At 33.8% G+C, this 19,918-nt stretch overlaps 1 protein-coding gene across 1 annotated transcript in view; it reads right to left on the reverse strand.

The window, feature by feature from the left end:
• The window catches only part of LOC150095056 (ATP-dependent RNA helicase DHX33-like), a 202,020-nt gene that overhangs the window by 57,461 nt on the left and 124,641 nt on the right, over nt 1-19,918 (reverse strand). The window contains exons 13-15 of the mRNA XM_090410944.1: nt 17,217-17,288; nt 13,410-13,498; nt 13,165-13,231 (exon numbers count right to left, since the gene is read on the reverse strand). Coding sequence (XP_090267070.1) covers nt 13,165-13,231; nt 13,410-13,498; nt 17,217-17,288 — 228 coding nt within the window. The remainder of the gene's footprint in view (nt 1-13,164; nt 13,232-13,409; nt 13,499-17,216; nt 17,289-19,918) is intronic.

Here is a 19,918-nt window from a genome sequence, read left to right on the forward strand (position 1 = left end):
TTTGTTTTAATGGTGTTTGCTACAGTGAGAGTTAACTATCACCCATGAATAATTCCCAGGTCTGACTTGTAGACCTTTTAATCAATAGGCCTAATTAGTCAAAACCAGTTAATTCTTCATAAAATTTACTCGTAGTTAATTAAAAAGAGTCAACTATATTTAACTGTTTCCACTATACATATAGTTGCATAGTAATCATTATAACAACTCTCTTACTATAACAAAATGTCAACAACTCCACCCAAGTCTCATAGGCACAATGTTATTCTAAAAGAAATTTACTAAGCCAAACTATTTACTATCACAAATTAATTTTGTGGCACATAAAAAAAGTGGTGCCAATAAGCTGGTTATAGAGAGCTGAATGTACTTGGTTGTACTTTCTCATGTTTTTTTCCTTATGTTTGTGACAAATGCTTTTCTGCTCCAAATAGGTTTCAATTGAATGGAATATTTTAATTATTATATTAAGGCAAAATATATGCCAGCCTGGTTGGCTAAGTGGTTAGTGTATCTACTTTCCAATCAACAGGCCACAGGCTTGAATGTTTGTGATTTGTCTTTAGGTGGGAAATGAATTTTCATCTGGTGTGAGCTCAATGTCCCACTTACTGGAGGCCCGAAGTGGTTGAAAAAAGTCACTTTATGTTTGGTCTTGAGAGCAGGATTTCTGGACCAGGTAAAAATGCATACTTTTTTATTTTAGTTTATAATTTGGTTTGGTTTGTACCAAATTAAAAAATGATAGTACAATATGACAGAATTTCATGCAGCTGGGGTGTCGCCCGGTTAAACAAGGTCCCCATTGATTTCACCAGGGAACCAGGGCAAACAGCAAAACGTCAGATACTGGAACAAATCCTAAAACCTACCCCAACTCAACATCACCAGAGTTCAAGATTGGTACTAACAACATAAGAAGCCTGAATGGCAAAGAAATGGAACTATCTGAGGAACTGGATAAGTACCAGATCGACATAATAGAGTGACGGAAACAAAAAAGACAAAAACTGGCGAGATCTTTCTGAGCAATAAATACAAAATGTTATATTCAGGCAATGACAATCAAGGAAAAGAAGTAGCAGCCATAGTATTCAACACTAAATATGAGGCTAATCTTTCTGAATGGCAGGCAGTTTCAAGTAGAGTGATGTGGGCAAATATGAGAACTGAACAATGAGATTTATTTGTGTCTATGGTCCTACAGAAGGTTCTACTAAGGTAGAAGTGGAGGAATTTTTGAGACTTTAGGGAAAGCAACTGACTCGATGAAAATTTGTCATCTTGTTGGAGATCTAAATAGCAGAGTAGGAAATGATTGTCAGACATATTTTGGGAAAATTTGGAGAAAAGAGCTAAGATAATAATAATAACAAATGCCTGTTGGATTTCTGCTCAGGACACAGACTGGTTATTACTAACATAATGTTCCAACATAAAAATGTGCACAAATTCACACGGAGAGAAGAGGCAAGAATAAGAAAAGTCTCATTGACTATGTTATTGTTGATAGTGATGTGTTCTCCCTGGTGCAGGACACCAGAGTGTACAGAGGATTTGAAATTGGAAGTGATCACCATTTAGTGTGGAGCAGGATAAAATTGAATTTCATATTGAAAAGAAGAACGTGTAAGAAAGTTTTAAAGCGAATAAAAGTTGAGCAGCTCTCAGATGTGAACTGTGGACTAAAATACACAAACATGATTGAAGAATAAATTAAAGAGTTTGAGAACAGGAACCAAACCTTGGATATTCAATGACAAGCTCTGAAGAAAACACTGATTGATTCAGCCAGAGGCATGTGGTGAGGTTGTCTGTAAGGATAGAAAAATCAGAACTCCATGGTGGACACAGGAAGTTAAAGAAGCAGTGAAAGAAAAGAACAAAGCATATCAAAAGTTCCTGGCAAATAAATCAGCTTGTGTTCTTAGAGAATACAGAGACAAATGTAAGAAAGCTGTGTAAAACTAGCTAAACAAAAGTCATGGGAGGACTTTGGCAAGAACATAGAAAATAAATATCAAGAAGGTGGCAAAATATTCTGGAGGTTGTTGAAGAAGCTCAGAAATGGAGAAAAGAGTGCTGTAAAAAGAATTAGAGATGATAAAGGTGACATGAAAACAGGAGAAAAAGATATCCTTGAAGTATGGAGTAATTATTTTGAAAAATTGCTAAATGAAACAAGCAGTCGTAAAAAACACTGACCAAGCATGCAATCAGGAATACATATTCATACTTGAAGGAGAAAAAGCCATCAAAAGCCTGAAATGTGGAAAGGCAACAGGAGTAGATGATATTCGACCAGAAATGCTGAAGTATGGAGGTATAAAAGTCTTACAGTGGCTGCACTGCATAGTTCAGAAGGTCTGGACAGAGAGACGAATTCCAGATGATTGGAGTAGAGCTCTCATAGTACCCATATATAAAAAGGGAAATAAACCTGAATGTGAGAATTATAGAGCTATTTCATTACTGAGTGTTCTTGTTAAGATATATGCAAGCATACTTGAGAAATGGTTGAGAAGGATTGTGGAAGAGAAGCATGGTGAAGAACAAGCTGGATTCAGGCCAAATAGAGGCTGTCAGTATCATATTTTCACTTTACAACAGATAGTTGAGAAATCATGGGAATATAACAAAGATCTGCATTTAAGCTTTGTCAATCTGGAAAAGGCATATGACAAGGTGCCAGAAAGAAGCTATATAATAAGCTACGGTTATATGATGTCAATGGGGCATTATATCAAGCAATACTTAGTCTTTATTTGAGTTGTAAATCAGCAGTTAGGATTGAAGGAAGTACAGGAAGATGGTTTAATGTTAAATCTGGTGTGAGACAAGGATGTACATTATCCCCTCTGTTATTCCATATTTATATGGATCATATTATGAAGGAAAGTGGTATTAAACCTGATATCAAAATTAGATATGTTAATGTCAGCTCTTTGCTTTATGCAGACAATGTTATACTTCTAAATAAATCCGCTACAAGTCTGCAAGAATCCCTGACTAAATTGAATAACTGTTGTAATGGATATGGTATGAAAGTTAGCATTAAAAAGACAAAGACAATGAATAGGCTGAAACATTGAAAATATCAAAACTGCATTGTGAATGGAGAACCTATAAAACAAGTAAAATATTTCAGTTACTTAGGCACGATTTTTAGTGAAGACGGTAAATTAAATATGGAAATAGACAACAGAATCAACAAAGCTGTTATGGTAAGAAGCCAATTGAATCAATTTATATGGAATAAGAGAGAAATTAGGCAAAACACTAAATTAGCTATATACAAGACTGTATTCAAGCCAGTATAAGACACACATTTTTTTTTCTTTGAAAATAGGTCTGAAAAACAGGGTGCATCTTATACGCCGATACTAAGTTTTTTATTACTTTCATTTCTGGAAATTTTCTCTGTTCCAACTCAGAACTTCCGAGTTACACAAGTTCTTTCTTGCTTCCTTGCGGTGTGTGAAAGCATTCCAGTTACACAGAGTTCAGTAGATGCATATGCGCTGTCATCGATGATCACAGCTGTTAAATCACAGATATGCAGTTAAATTTTCTCTAAATTTCTTGGCAAATTATGGGTGAAAAACGTCGGCATTGCTACTATATTGCATACAAGCTATGTTGCATATGCTAAAGAACATGGAAACAGGGCTGCAGAGAGGCATTTTGGGCCACCCCCAACTGAGAAAATGATAAGAACTTGGAGGAATCAGGAAGAGGATCTGAAAAAGGCAACTCACAGTAAACATAACCTACAAAGTGGAACTGCAAAATGGCCAGAACTTGAGGCAGAACTGAATACTTGAATTTTAGACCACAGAAAAGCGGGACTTTCAGTGTCTACAAAAATGATTATTCATCAAGCGAAAGCGATAGCCACTAACAGAGGGATTGCCAGCTTTACTGGATCAACATCACGGTGTTCAAGATTCATAAAAAGAAACCAGCTATGCATGCGGACTAAAACAAAAATATCACAAAAGATGCCAGCTGAATATGAAGAAAAAATTATTGAATTTCATTATGTAAATTCATTAAAGTTTTTTTCCTAAAAAATGTGTACAAAAAAGGGGATGCATCTTATATGCCGGCAAATACGGTACATTAAAGCAGTAAACCTCACTGGTAAAAACTCGATGCCACATAAATTTTCTTTTGTTTAATGCATCGACTTTTTACAGAAAGGTCACATCTTGAAACCTTGTACAAATATTTCTATTCATTTTTGTAAACTATCGTGTATAGATTATGAAAAGCCCAAAGGGAATTAGCTTGCTTCTTGCTTAAATAAAGGATGTGAAATTAGTGAAGCCAAGGGCAACCCTTTGGAATCGGAAGGTTGTTCGATTTTTTTTACGAGTTCAATCTCAGGTGACCCTCAAGGTCAGCACAGAAAGGGGTGGCGAGAATCAAACGTAAGTTCCGCAGGCCACTAAAATCGGATTAAAGACATGAAAGGGGACATAAGAAGTTGGCGAAAGTTCGAGAACCAAGAGTCACAAGATGATGTCTAGGGTTCTCATAACTGTATGCAACACTTGCGTGGGAAAGTAAGGGGATTCCACAACTTAATCCAAGGTTCAAGAAGAGAGGAAAATATAATGCATGGATCTTGAGGAAGTTTTTTTTGGGGATCGACATCAAGAGAAAGGTTCGAGAGTGAATGGTAGCCAGACGCGGAGAAGTCCAAGGGAGGAAAACAGAGGTCGATCTGCCATGAGCCGCTCAAGTTCAGTAATGAGAATAACCAGAGGTGATTAACTTAGGAGAAAGTTTTAAAAGAGGTATACAGTGAGTAGACATATCGATACAAAATTAATAATGGAAAAAACTCACGTACAAAGATTATTTAATAGTATAATTTTCGCCTGTATGTCACAGCATCTTCAGTACATTAAGCTCAAATTAAACAATAACTGACAATTCCAAAAAGTGCCACCTAAGTAGCTGGTGTAAGATAAATAAAAGGTCAATAACTTTCCTAAAAATAAAAAATAAAAATAAATAAATAATAAAAAAAAAAATTAATACAATAAAAAGTTAGGAAAGATTAGCTGATTTGTAAAGTACTATCTCCCATAAAGGGGATAGACATAAGCCGTCGGATCTGTTTAAGTTAGGAGAATGAAGTAGAGTTTCACATGTTTCTTTATAAAGGCGTTCCATAAGAAACTGACTTTTGTGAAGAACTCTTGTCTTTCTCCAATGAACTCTGTGTCTAGTGAAGATGGCATGTTCTGCAAGTCCAGACTTTTCAGGTTTAAAGTATTCAATATAAGATTGGTGTTCTTCTAGCCGAATAGAGGCAGATCTTCCCATTTGTCCGAAATAAGATAATCCACAAGAGCACGGAATCTGGTAGACACCTGGATGATTAAGATATGGAAGCTTGTCCTTAGAAGAAGTGAGAAAGGTGGAGATTTTTCTAAATGGTTGAAAGGCAACAAAAATATTCAGTGGTTTTAAAACTTTTGTTATACGTTCACCGATGCCTTGTACATAAGGGATAGTAATGCGCATTATTTCTTCTTTGTTTGAAGAGGAAGACATATTAAAACTACTCAAAGTTCTTTTAATGAAGCAATTCTTATAACCATTAGATAGAAAGGAAGAAGTTATATATTGCAGTTCTTTCTGTAAAAGATCGTCTGAAGAACAAAAGGAGTGGGCCCGATGAACCAGTGTTTTAATAGTTCCTGCCTTTTGACTGGGATGGTGAAGAGATTCTGCATGGATATAATGGCCTGTATGAGTCTTCTTTCTATAAACTGAGAAATGTAGATTACCATCTGGTTGGCGAAGAATTAGAAGATCTAAAAAGGCTAACTGCTTATTTGATTCTACTTCTACGGTAAACTTGATCCTAGGATGAAATGCGTTTAACTTAGTGAGAAATTGTTGAAGTTCATCCGAAGAGCCATTCCATACAGCAAAAATGTCATCGACATATCTGAACCAATGAGTTGGTCTGGGAGAAATGTTGTCAAAGATACGTTGTTCAAAATGTTCCATAAAGAAATTGGAGATAGCAGGAGAAAGAGGATTACCCATTGCTGTTCCTTCAATTTGTTGATACAACTTATTTTTAAAGGAAAAATAACCAGAATTTATTACAAAATCAAATACGTTTACAATGTCTGAAGGAAATTCCTGTTGTAGTAATTCAATACTTTCCGAAAGAGGCACATTTGTAAATAAAGAAACAACATCTAAACTGATCATGACATCAGAAACGTCCAAATGAAGATCTGAAATTTTATTTTTATTTTATCAAATTTACTCTCCTCTTCAACTAGAAGAACTGATACTTATATAAAAAATACTTTGGATTTCAAAAATAAAATTTCAGATCTTCATTTGGACGTTTCTGATATCATGATCAGTTTAGATGTTTCTTTATTTATAAATGTACCTCTTTCAGAAAGTATTGAATTACTACAACAGGAATTTCCTTCAGACATTGTAAACGTATTTGATTTTGTAATAAATTCTGGTTATATATTTTAAAAATAAGTTGTATCAACAAATTGAAAGAACAGCAATGGGTAATCCTCTTTCTCCTGCTTTCTCCAATTTCTTTATGGAACATTTTGAACAACGTATCTTTGACAACATTTCTCCCAGACCAACTCATTGGTTCAGATATGTCGATGACATTTTTGCTGTATGGAATGGCTCTTCGGATGAACTTCAACAATTTCTCACTAAGTTAAATGCATTTCATCCTAGGATCAAGTTTACCGTAGAAGTAGAATCAAATAAGCAGTTAGCCTTTTTAGATCTTCTAATTCTTCACCAACCAGATGGTAATCTACATTTCTCAGTTTATAGAAAGAAGACTCATACAGGCCATTATATCCATGCGGAATCTCATCACCATCCCTCAAAAGGCAGGAACTATTAAAACACTGGTTCATCGGGCCCACTCCTTTTGTTCTTCAGACGATCTTTTACAGAAAGAACTGCAATATATAACTTCTTCCTTTCTATCTAATGGTTATAAGAATTGCTTCATTAAAAGAACTTTGAGTAGTTTTAATATGTCTTCCTCTTCAAACACAGAAGAAATAACGTGTATTACTATCCCTTATGTACAAGGCATCAGTGAACGTACAGCAAAAGTTTTAAAACCACTGAATATTTTTGTTGCCTTTCAACCATTTAGAAAAATCTCCACCTTTCTCACTTCTCCTAAGGACAAGCTTCCACATCTTAATCATCCAGGTGTCTACCAGATTCCGTGCTCTTGTGGATTATCTTATTTCGGACAAACGGGAAGATCTGCCTCTATTCGGCTAGAAGAACACCAATCTTATATTGAATACTTTAAACCTGAAAAGTCTGGACTTGCAGAACATGCCATCTTCACTAGACACAGAGTTCATTGGAGAAAGACAAGAGTTCTTCACAAAAGTCAGTTTCTCATGGAACGCCTTTATAAAGAAACATGTGAAACTCTACTTCATTCTCCTAACTTAAACAGATCCGACGGCTTATGTCTATCCCCTTTATGGGAGATAGTACTTTACAAATCAGCTAATCTTTCCTAACTTTTTATTGTATTAATTTTTTTTTATTATTTATTTATTTATTTTTATTATTATTATTATTTTTATTTATTTTTATTTTTAGGAAAGTTATTGACCTTTTTAGTTATCTTACACCAGCTACTTAGGTGGCACTTTTTGGAATTGTCAGTTATTGTTTAATTTGAGCTTAATGTACTGAAGATGTGACACACAGGCGAAAATTATACTATTAAATAATCTTTGTACGTGAGTTTTTTCCATTATTAATTTTGTATTAACTTAGGAGAAACTGAGCCCGGTCGGACCAGATGCTGTGCCGCTCAGCCATGTCTGCCCCAACAGCCTGATCCTTCGCCCAATCGTTCCAGACGACGGCGGGAAACCTCTCCACATATCTCGCTAGCTAACTCGACGGTTTCATCGGTACTCCGAGACCCTGAAGGAAAGAATTCAAAACATGAGACGGAAAAGGAAACTTAGAACGCCGAGACGAGCAGAGAAGAAAAGTGCACCAGAGAAAAGAAGGAGTTCATGTGAGTCATTTTATTGTATACTGTTAAACTTGTGATGTGAGAAATTCCTAATGGACTGCTAGGATTGATAGAATAAGATAATTATAACTAGTGCAATTATATGATTGAATCTGTGAAAAGGCGTGGAACTGAGTAAAGCTAATTTCCTAAGGAGTAATTTGGGCTAAGAGATCAATTTGAGAATTGTATATATTCCTAATATCTTTTGTGCTAATGTGTTTATTTTGTTGTTTAAGTCATGCCATTATTTGAAATTGAGGTTAAGATTTAAGCTGAAGTGAATATTATAAACTAATTGAATAATTACAAAGATATTGCTTTAAGAGTTTTATAATTTGCATAACTAGAAATGAGATTACAGAGGGAAATCCCCCTGATTCATGTATTGTAATATTCTCTAAATTTTGTAGCTATTAGACATGTTTGTTAATTATATCAAAGAGTGTTGTCTGATCTCACCTTGCAATGCACTGATCCCAAATAATTAGATCTATAAGAGGGAAACTAAAAGATAGTTAAAGGTTATGATAGAGGACTAATAGAAGCCACAACTGTAAAAATTTGTTTTTTGGGATAAGAGAGGACATTATTGTGTATGATTAGGATCTACCAGAAGTACTAATATTCCTTGTACTACATCAAGGCATGGTGGCACAGTTGGAAAATAAAATAAATTTCCATTGCTCTCAGGTATAAGGAGTACAGAGTCACCGAAGGTAGAATATTAATAGAGGGACAGAGTAGAATAATAACCAGATAAGTAAGCACAACACAAGTTAATACAACCTCACAGCGTAGATGGGATAAAACAATAAATAAACAAAAAACAATAAGAAAGTAACAACAACATATATTTACAATACAGTTTACACTGGGATGATATATCTTTGCAAAGTGGTCAGTGGTCACCCAGTAACTCTATTTTATTATTATGTCCTTATTATTATTTCTATATTTCGGTTTAACCAATAAGAATACAATTTGGTCGGCTAAATCCCAAATTGCCAGCCCATCCTCGTCCGTTCAGTATCCAAGTAGATACCCAACAGGGTGCACCACGAGAAGGTGAGGATTGGACATTAGGTCAGAAGCCCTGGTCGGTTCTCCGCATTCCTTTAAAGGCTATGTGGAGGTCTCCTCTCAGTTATACGGCTTCAGGTTGGCAGCAAAACGACCTAGAGGAAGACCAAGATATAGGTGGATTGATACTGTACAAAGTGCTTTAGATGATAGAAATATAAGATCTGATAATGTTGGAGTCTTGACAAGTAACAGACTGATTTGGAGGAAAATTGTAGATAGGAAATTAATAATGATGTAATTTTTTCATGTAGTACTATCATATCCTGTACACCCCTTGAGGGTACATGGCAGGAGTTTGATGATGATGATGATATTATTATTTCTATTCCTATTTTTTCTTTTTATATTTCTATTCCTACCATATATATATATGTATAATGATGAATAAACTTAATAAAATTTGGAAAATCAACAAAATTCCTACAACTCTAAAAATAAAATAAGAAAGTTAATATTACCAACAGCTCTCTATGGAGCAGAAACTTGGACCTAAGAGAAGCTGAGAGGACACTATTAGCGTTTGAAATGCTTCAGGAAAAATCAACAGAACCCACTGGACAGAATATAAGACTAATGCACAAGCGCTGCAAAATTTGAAGATCTGTAACTGAACAACTCTTAACATAGTTAAAAAGCATCAACTCTATTGGTTTGGTCACATTGTGCAAATGGAACCAGACAGACTTCCTTGCCTGGTATTTGAAGGCATGGAGGGTACAAGACCCAGGGGAAGATAAAGATTAACATGGCACAAAGTCCTTAGAACTGCATTGGATTCTCAAAGCTGTCAGCATATGAAAGAGAACAGTGGAAGGCTCTTATCCACATGGGACTCAACCCATCTTGAGGATGGAAGAGAATAAGAACAATATGAATCATGTTATGAAGGAAAGCAGCAATAAACCTCATATCAAAATTGGAGATATTAATCAGAGCTCTTTACTTTATGCAGATGATGTTCCTTCCTGATTTACGCTTACATATAGACCCACACTTCACAGTGCAGGTATTTGAAACCAAATCTGACAGAATAGTGTGGGTAATGCTTATTCCCAAAGTGTCTTATATCTGTATGACTGGCTAATTTGCTATTTGATTGACAACATCTGATAAAGGATCCTCATGTTATAGATGGGATTCAAATCCAGTTCTTTCCAACCAAAGGGCTTGTCTAAATCAACTGAGCTATGAAGGCTCCAGATGATGTTATACTCTGAAATAAATCTAGTACTAGACATCAGGATTCCTTAACTAATCAGCACTGAAAAAATGAAAACTATGAAAATAGGCAGGAGCATGGAAATCAACTGAATTCTAAATGGAGACCTTACAGAACAAGGAAAAATATCAGCTATTTAGGCATAATTTTATATTATTAATATAAAAATATAACATTTTATATGCACAATTTTTTTTTTATATATATAATTAAAAAAACACAAAAAAAAAACTTTAACCATCTGTGGAACTGATGCACTATAGGTTTACAACTGTTCATGTGTAGGAGTCACTCTCTGTGACTCCCACAGAGAGTATAACTATTCAAGTTTGTAATAGTTTACACAACTCTTTTTTTGGTTGTCTTTTCATCTCATTTCCTAAAATATGAAATGCTCTTGAAACTATGAAAAAATAAGTAACAGAAACCATAGTTGCAAGATTTACTTGTAGATAAACTGTAAAAATATACTGAACTTCTATGTGTTTCCCAGTCTACTGACTAAGAGCTTTGTCAGAAAGATGAATATACACAAAATCTGAGATCCTCTAACAGTAGGTTTTTTTTTTTTGACACTGCTAACAAGAGAATAACATAATTTAGTCATGTGTCATTCAACATATCAAAACATGATATGTTGAATATCATGATATACCAGACCTCCAGTATGCAAACAGCCATCTAAAAGCTTTGCTTTTAGATGGCTGTTTGCATACTGCAGGTCTGGTAAGTTACACAAATGTATAATATAAGATTAAAAATGGAAGCAGGACTTATATTTCATGATATTTGAAAGTCACTAATATGTTCATGTAGCATATTAGATCTCCATTATGCCAACAACCATTTAAAGGCCTTGTACAACAACGAATGTTTCATGCTTGATATGTCAAATGATATGCTAGGTTGTCTTCCTCACAAAGCTGTTAGTCAGTATGCAGGGAAACACAGGGAAAAACAGGGAAACTGTAGTTTTTGGATTTTGTTATGAAATGCTCTTTTTTAGCATGTAATAATGCCAAGGTTGTGAAAAGTGTTAACACGAAGATATCAATTTGTGTGAGTTGATTTTTAAAAATTTTTTTGATAAGATTAAGTGATTATGCTACCTTCCCTTTTACAGCAATAAAAAAAATAGAGAGCCATAAATATACAGGAACATAGAAAATATGAGTTGCATATCCTGGAGAGAGGACCTATAGAACAAGTAAAATATTTCAACCATTTAGGCTCAATTTCTAGTGTACATGGTAAATTAAATATGGAAATAGTCAATTAAGTAAGCAAAGCTGGTATGTGGGATGCCAACTGAATAAATTTATATAGAATGAGAGAGAAATTAGCCAAGACAGGGAACTAGCATCATAAAAGACAATGTTCAAACCAATTTTAATTTATGGATTTGAGGGTTGGGTTAGAAATAAAATAGCTGATCAAAGACTAAAGACCACATATGTGAAAGACTGAAATTTTGGGAGTGAACAGATGGCTCGTTTGGCTGAGTGGTTAGCATATTCTTCAAAAAAGAGGCTGCAGCTTCAAATCCTACATGGGCATGGATGCTTGCGATTTGTGTTTAGGTGGGAGATCACTGCCCCACTTATTGGAGGCCTGAAGTAGCTTGAAAAAGTTCCATGTTTGGTCTCTAGAGCAGGGTTTCTGAACTATGTAAAAAAATAAATAAGAAACACAAAAAATATATAAAATTAATAAAAACAGGGAAAATATTATTAGCCCAACTACAGTACTACTGCAATAGGTTTATAAAAACCTTTTGTGGGATGGGAGCCACATAAAAAAAAAAAAAAAAAAAAGATTACCTTAAATGCAGAAGGAGCTTGAAACCATTAGCATTCAAGAATATGTCAACTGAGCTAATCTAAGGTGGCATGTCACTAAAACAGAATGGGAGCACAAGAAAACTCAGCAGGGAAAAGACTCAGAATAAAAGGGTTCCTGACACAGAAGACTAATTTGGAATAAAATTGTTGACAGGAAGGAAGTTAAAATATAATATTGTAACCTTTATTGTGTAGTACTGTCATGATGTTCTGTACACCCCTGGAGCACATATTTCAAGAATATAAGAATGAAGATGATTTACTCCCCCCCCACAAGCAATAAAGTGTATAGATTTCATTCATTGCCAAAAAAAAAATAATAAATCAGGAAAATTGCATGGTAAATGGGTGATGGTGATTCAAAACTCTTCATACATAGGGAAATTTTTATTTTATTTAAAAAAAAACAAAAAAAACTGTCACTTTATTCACAACAACTTGTGACATCTTCCTGATCTGGGCACAAGAATGAATTTTATATATACTTTTCTTTAGACAAAGGCATTTTAGAAGGGGACCTAAAATCAAAAGAATAAAGTCTCCATACGTTATTATTCTCTCATTTTATTCTGTAATTAATAACAATTATATGCTAAAATTAGAACAAACTCAATATGGTTGAATTCTCTTGAGTTTGAAGGATTATCACACCTCATAGCAAACTGATGGTGGGTGGGAGCCACATAAAAAAGATGGCCTTAAAGGTAGACATATGAATAATGAAGTTGAGTAGGAGCTTGAAACTGTTAGCATTCAAGATGTTTTGGTCAATATCTATATATGCTACTTCATTGGGCAGTTAAACAACCCCATTCCAGAAGCCTTTCTCATCTATTTTTTTTTTTTTTTTAATAGACAAAAATTTGTTAGATTTAATACTTAAACATGAGCTTATTTACTGAAAAGTTTATGCGAATTAAAATGAATGCAAAAATTCTTACCTTATCTGAAGGAATGAAATATACAGAATCCACAGATAACATAGCAATGATTGTAAGAACTTCATCTCTAAATCAGGAAATATTTAATGAATAAATATCTAAAGTATTATATTTTGCTAAGAATTATAAATCGTCATTGTTATTATTAAAGATCGTAAATTATAAACATCATATTTTTCTTAATTTAAATTTATTCCTGCTAAGTAAAAGAAAACCAAATTTATTGAAAATGTTTGAATACTTACACACATCCAAAATCTTGTGAAGCTAATATAATTTTAGAAAACCTAGGATCAAGAGGAAATCTGGACATTCTTTTCCCCAGTTCAGTTAACTGAAAATGCAAAAAAGCTTAAATTTTTACCTTTTCTTGTTTGTAATGAAACATGTCTATCAGTAACATTATGAACTGTATTATCACTGCTTCCTGACAAGTAGCCTCAACATATATACAGGATACTATCGTCACTATGTAATTAAGTTTACATTATTATTAACTTCCCATCAGCAAATTTTTCTTCTAACTTAATTTGCTGCTTGTTACTGACCAATCATACACTGATTCAGTCTTCTAAGACTAAGTGCATCATTTCATCAAGATCTTGGTGTCCCCCCTGCCATCAAACACTAATTTTCCTAATTCTCATCCTGTTTATGTGACTAAACCACTTTAAATAAGCTTTGATCACACATTGTTGAATGCAAATAATCTTAAGATCCTTTCTAGTATCATCATTTTCAATATGATTTTGTCAATGAAGCCAATGAATTAATCACTATCTAAATTTTCCTCAGAACTCTCATATCTATGGTATCTAGTCTTCGGCCAACTAATTTATTTCTAAGTCAATCTTCATATCTAATATTAAGGTTTAAATACTGTCTTGTACACTGATCATTTAGCATTTTGGCTAATGTTTTTAGCTTATTCCATATGAGTTTATTTAACAGACATATTTAACAACATACAAGTGCTGCTTATTCTGTGATTTTCTTACAAAAAGACAGGCCTTATAAATTCAAGGAGCTATACATGCTTGTCCATTAATGTCGGCTTTTATAAGCATTCATGCCTTATGCCAATTTTCATATTTAATTTTTCATGTTCACAAAAACTTATCTAAATAGCTGAAATATTTTGCTTGTTTTAAGGTTCTCCCCATTGAGAATACAGTTGATATATTTTTATACCAACTGTTCTTATTTTTATGTTTTTTGAAATTGCTGATCAATATCAGATTTGTTACAGCAGCTATTTACTTCTGAATAAGTTCTGAAGATTTATAAGGGGTTAATTTAGGTGTAACATCACTTGCATAAAGAGCTCAGTCAAATATCTCAAATTTTGATGTTTAATGTGACTTTCCTTCATAATGTGATCCATACAAATAATGAATAACAATCAAGATAGCATGTACCCTAACTGCTGATTTACAACTTAAATATAAGCCATATACCGTTCTGTGTATCATATACCTTTTCCACATCTCAAAACTTTAATACAAATTCTTATCATTTCTCTTTAATAATCTTTCTGAGCTTCCTCAATTATGCTTGCATAAAGATTACCAGGTATAATGAGTAGGGAAATTCATCTGTAATTCACATATTGTTTTATTTCCTTAACAGATGGTACTATGAGTGCTCTACTTCAATCATCTGGAATGCAACTGTACCTTATTAATTATGAAGTGTTGCTAATGTAAAACTTTTATTTATAGTGTTATATTCAAACATTTCTGGTCAATTAACATCTACTCTAGCTGTCTTTCCATATTTAAGATTGTCCTATTTCAAGTATTTAAATGTACTCATGACTGCATTCCTCCGAAATATTTCCTAACACTATTTTGTCATTGCTTGTTTCATTGAATAATTTTCCAAAGCAATTACTCAGAACATCCAGAATATTCTTGTTTTCAAAGTTTGCCTAAATCTTATTTGAAATACTCTAGAAACAAAAATTCCTAATGCCTACATTGTTTTATTTCCCTTTATATACATGTGCAGTTACTATGAAAGCTCTATTCTAGTTGTCCAGGATTCAATCTGAATGAATGGTGCTTTCTAAATCATGTGGTTTGGCCACCATAAAACTTTTATATCTCCACTTCTGAATATAACTGATTGAATATAATCAACTATAGTTACATTTCCACATTGTTTCTGATGGCTTTTCTATTTCAAGTATTGATATGCACTCCTGATGAATTCTTGAATATTTTCTACTGCTATACATTTCATTGCTTATCATTTAATAATTTTTCAAATAACAACTCCAGATATCTAGTCTACCCTTTGTCTTCTGTTTTATGTTCATGATTATCATCTCTGAATCCTTTTATGATACTCGTTTCTAAGCTTTTCAGAAACCTCTGAACATTTCAGATTCATATTTATTTTCTATTTTTTGTCTTTTCACAAAGTTTTCTTGCATTGCCATTTATTTAAATTTGCTAAAATCCAAATAAATGCCATCAAAGGCATTATACTTTACCTGCTTATTTTTTTTATGATATTTTTAGTAAGTAGATTTATCATAATTGATCTCTTCTTAATAACACCATTTGTTCCATGCTCAACAAGCGATTCCTATCAAGAATATAATCTCAAGTGGTTGCTCATGATATGCTTAAGGCATTTGATTTGATTATCGTTTGACTTCTGCCACATCTCTAAATGTTATGTGTGATGGTCAATGGATCTTTAGCTTCCATCTTTGCAACTGATGGTGGAGTTCCACAAGGCTCTGTTCTTTCACTTATGGTCATCCTTCTATTTATCAAAGACCTTCACCAAATGGCTGCAAATTCAATCCAGAGTTTTGCTGATAACAGTATATTGTGCTCCTTTTTCTTGTTAGACAAACCTCGCATTACACACAAAAATGCCAATATCAACATTGATAAGCTTAAATTCTGGTTTCCAACCATTATTCCATAGATTTGATAACTTTTATTAATTTTTTTTGATAACTTTGTTAATTTTCATGCATGTAAAACTCAATCCAGTCTTAATTCTGATAATGCCCTAATTTCTGGACAAGATGAGATTTCTCTTCTTGGGAGATAACTCTAATCTCCAATGTTTCCTAGAATAAATATATTACAAATATTGCCTCCTCAGTAGCTATGAAGTTAAATTTTCTCTTTTGCTCAACACATTACTCTACAAAGTTATCTTAAAACAAATCTTAAATCTATCCTACCATTTCCTTAAGTACTTCCTAAAAATATTTGATTTTATTATCAAGCAGTTTTAGCAATCAGGTTCATAAATGAACCTGATTATCAAGCAATCAGGTTGATAAATGACCAGTCTCTGATCAAATCCCTCCATTCCTTTTACACAGATGTTAGATTCATTTTCCACTAATGTCTCACTGTCTTTCATAAAAACTGACACGTAATTCCTGATCTTGAGTACTCTGAGAAATAACTATATTTCAAGTGTGGTTGAAAGTAATAAAGTGTCTTCAGAGAAAGTGATAAAATGCTTCCTCTGAAGTGTCTTCGGAGGAGGAAATTTCTTCTCCCATACAAGCCTTCCCTTTGTTTTGATCAAATTGTACTGTGCATCTCAGGACCTCATGCAAGATAAGAAATAACTATATTCCAAGTTTGGTTGACAAAATGTTGGACAATGCTACCTGTAGAGGTGCATGCAAAAAAAGCAAGAGAAGAAAAAGAAAAGAAGACAACACTATGTCCTTCCCTGCCCCTCAAATATATCCAATTCTTTCATTAATTGAATTTGGCAAGCTGTCCCTTGTTGAATAAGCCTAGGAGATAATTGGAGATAAATAATATTCAAGCTAGAACCTAGATTGTCTGCAAGCTAAATCTGGGTCATAATGATTCTTTGTAATAATAATAGTCACTCTACAGTAGCAAAAGTCATTGCCATGACCTTGAATATAAAACTTCACTGTTGAAATGAGAAAATGAATATAAATCTGTATTCAAGTAAACACAGTACATACTAAATAACTTAAGTTCATAAATTTTTAGGCACATGCAATCTTTTAACACTATTTAAAATACAAACAATACCTTATACTTATTACTTTCTTCCTCTTCAACAGCTCCAAGGATTTTAAGTTGCCGCAGTGCACTGGTAAGAAGCTAAAATTAAGAATTTCATTACATTTATTAGAAAATTACATTTTTCTGACGATGACAAAACATTCTAAGCATTAGTTAATATGTAGATTGTAATAAATAAATAACATCAAAAAGTTTCACCACAAAATTTCACTCTTGAAACAGTAATTTAATGTATTTAATGTTCAGTTAAGGGATGCTTAAAGGTCAAAGCTGTATAACTGAGAGGAGACCTCTACAGAGACTAATGTCCAATCCTCACCTTCTCGTGGTACACCCTGGATACTGAACGAACGAGGATGTGCTGGCAATTTGGGATTTAGCTGAACAAATATTTTCTTATTGGCTTAAACCAAAATATAAAATGATAGTACAACATGACAGAGTTTTATGCTGGCTGGGGCATCGCCTTTAAACAAGCCCCACGCTGTTTTCACCAGAAAACCAGGGTGAACAGCGAAACATTAGCTACTAGAACAAATCCTGAAACACACTCCAACTCAACATCACCAGAGTTCAAGATCAATACCATCAATATAAGAAGCCTGAATGGCAAAGAAATGGAGCTAGGTGAGGAATTGGATAAGTACCAGATAGACATAATAGGGGGTGACTGACACAAAAAAAAGACAAAAACTGGTGTGATCTTTCTGAGCAATAAATACAAAATGTTATATTCAGGCAATAGGAGTAGCTATAGTATTCAAATTAACACGAGGTTAATCTTCTTGAATAGCAGGCAATATCAAGTAGAGTGATATAATGCAATGAAGAGTACATTCCAATTCAGGAAATGACAATCAGGGAAAAGAAGGTGTATCTATAGTATTCAATACAAAATATGAGGCTAATCTTCTTGAATGGCAAGCAATATTAAGTAGAGTGGCATGGGCAAATATCAGAATGGGGAACTGGACAATAAGACTTATTTGTGCCTATGGTCCCACAGAAGGTTCTACTATGGTAGAAGTGGAGGAATTTTTTGAGGCTTTAAAGAAAGCAACCGACACAATGAAAAAGGAAGAACTGGTCCTTGTTGGGGATCTAAATAGCAGATAAAGAAATGATTGTCAGACATATGAAAATATTTTGGGAAAATTTGCAGAAAAGATCAAAGCTAATAATAATGGCAAATACCTGTTGGATTTCTGCTCAGGACATGAACTGGTTATTACTAACACAATGTTCTAACATAAAAATGTGCACAAATTCACATGAAGAGAAAAGGCAAGGAATAAGAAAAGTCTCATTACCTATGTTATTGTCGACAGTGATGATTTATCACTGGTGCAGGACACTAGAGTGTACAGAGGATTTGACATTGGAAATGATCACCATTTAGTCTTGAGCAGATGAAATTGAATTTTATATTGAAAAGAGGAAAATGTAAGAAAGTTTTAAAGCGAATTAAAGTTGAGCAGCTCTCAGATGTGAACTGTAGACTAAAATACACAAACATCATTCAAGAAAAAATGAAAGAGTTTCAGAACAGGAACCAAACCCTGTTTGGTTCCTGTTCTCAAACAGATTCCGTGGCAAATCCTGAAGAAAGCATTGATTCAGCCAGAGAGGCATGTGGTGAGGTTGTCTTGTCTGTAAGGATAGAAAAATCAGAACTCCATGGTGGACACAGGAAGTTAAAGAAGCAGTGAAGGAAAGAAGAAAGCATATCAAAAGTTCCTGGCAAATAAGTCAGCTTGTGCTCTTAGAGAATACAGAGAAAATGTAAGAAAACTAAACACTGTGTAAAACTAGCTAAATAAAAGCCATGGGAAGGACTTTGGTAAGAGCATAGAAAATAAATATCCAGAAAGTAGCAAAATATTCTGGATGCTGTTGAAAAGCTCAGAAATGAAGGAAAGAGTGCTGTAAAAGGAATTAGAGATGATAAAGGTGACATGAAAACTTGCGAAAAAGATATCCTTGATGTATGGAGTAATTACTTCAAAAAATTGCTAAATGAAACAATCAGTGACAGCACAGTAGTAAAAAACACTGACAAGGCATGCAATCAGGAATACATATCCATACTTGAATGAGAAAAAGCCATCAAAAGCCTGAAATGTGGAAAGGCAGCTGGAGTAAATGATATTTGAACAGAAATTCTCAAGTATGGAGTTATAAAAGTCTTACAGTGGCTGCACTGCATAGTTCAGAAGGTCTGGACAGAGAGACTAATTCCAGATGATTGGAGTAGAGCATTCACAGTACACATATATAAAAAGTGAAATAAAAACTGAATGTGAGAATTACAGAGGTACTTCCCTACTGAGTTTTCCTGTAAGATTTATGCAAGTATACATGAGAAATGGTCGAGAAGGATTGTGGAAGGGAAGCCTGGTAAAGAACAAGCTGGATTCAGGCCAAATAGAGGCTGTGATGATCAGATTTTCACTTTACAACAAATAGTTAAGAAATAGTGGGAATATAACAAAGATCAGTCTTTTAGTTTTGTAGATCTGGAAAAGGCATATGACAAGGTGCCAAGAGAAAAGCTATTCAAACACTACAGTTATATGGTGTCAATGGTGCATTATATCAAACAATACTTAATTTTTATTTGAGTTGTAAATCAACAGTTAGAATTGAAGGAAGTATGGTTTAATGTTAAATGGAAGATGGTTTAATGTTAAATCTAGTGTTAGACAAGG

Source organism: Typopeltis vanoorti, chromosome 21 (assembly GCF_054136105.1).
Source record: "Typopeltis vanoorti isolate ZY-2024b chromosome 21, IOZ_Tvanoo_1.0, whole genome shotgun sequence".
Taxonomy (NCBI): domain Eukaryota; kingdom Metazoa; phylum Arthropoda; class Arachnida; order Uropygi; family Thelyphonidae; genus Typopeltis; species Typopeltis vanoorti.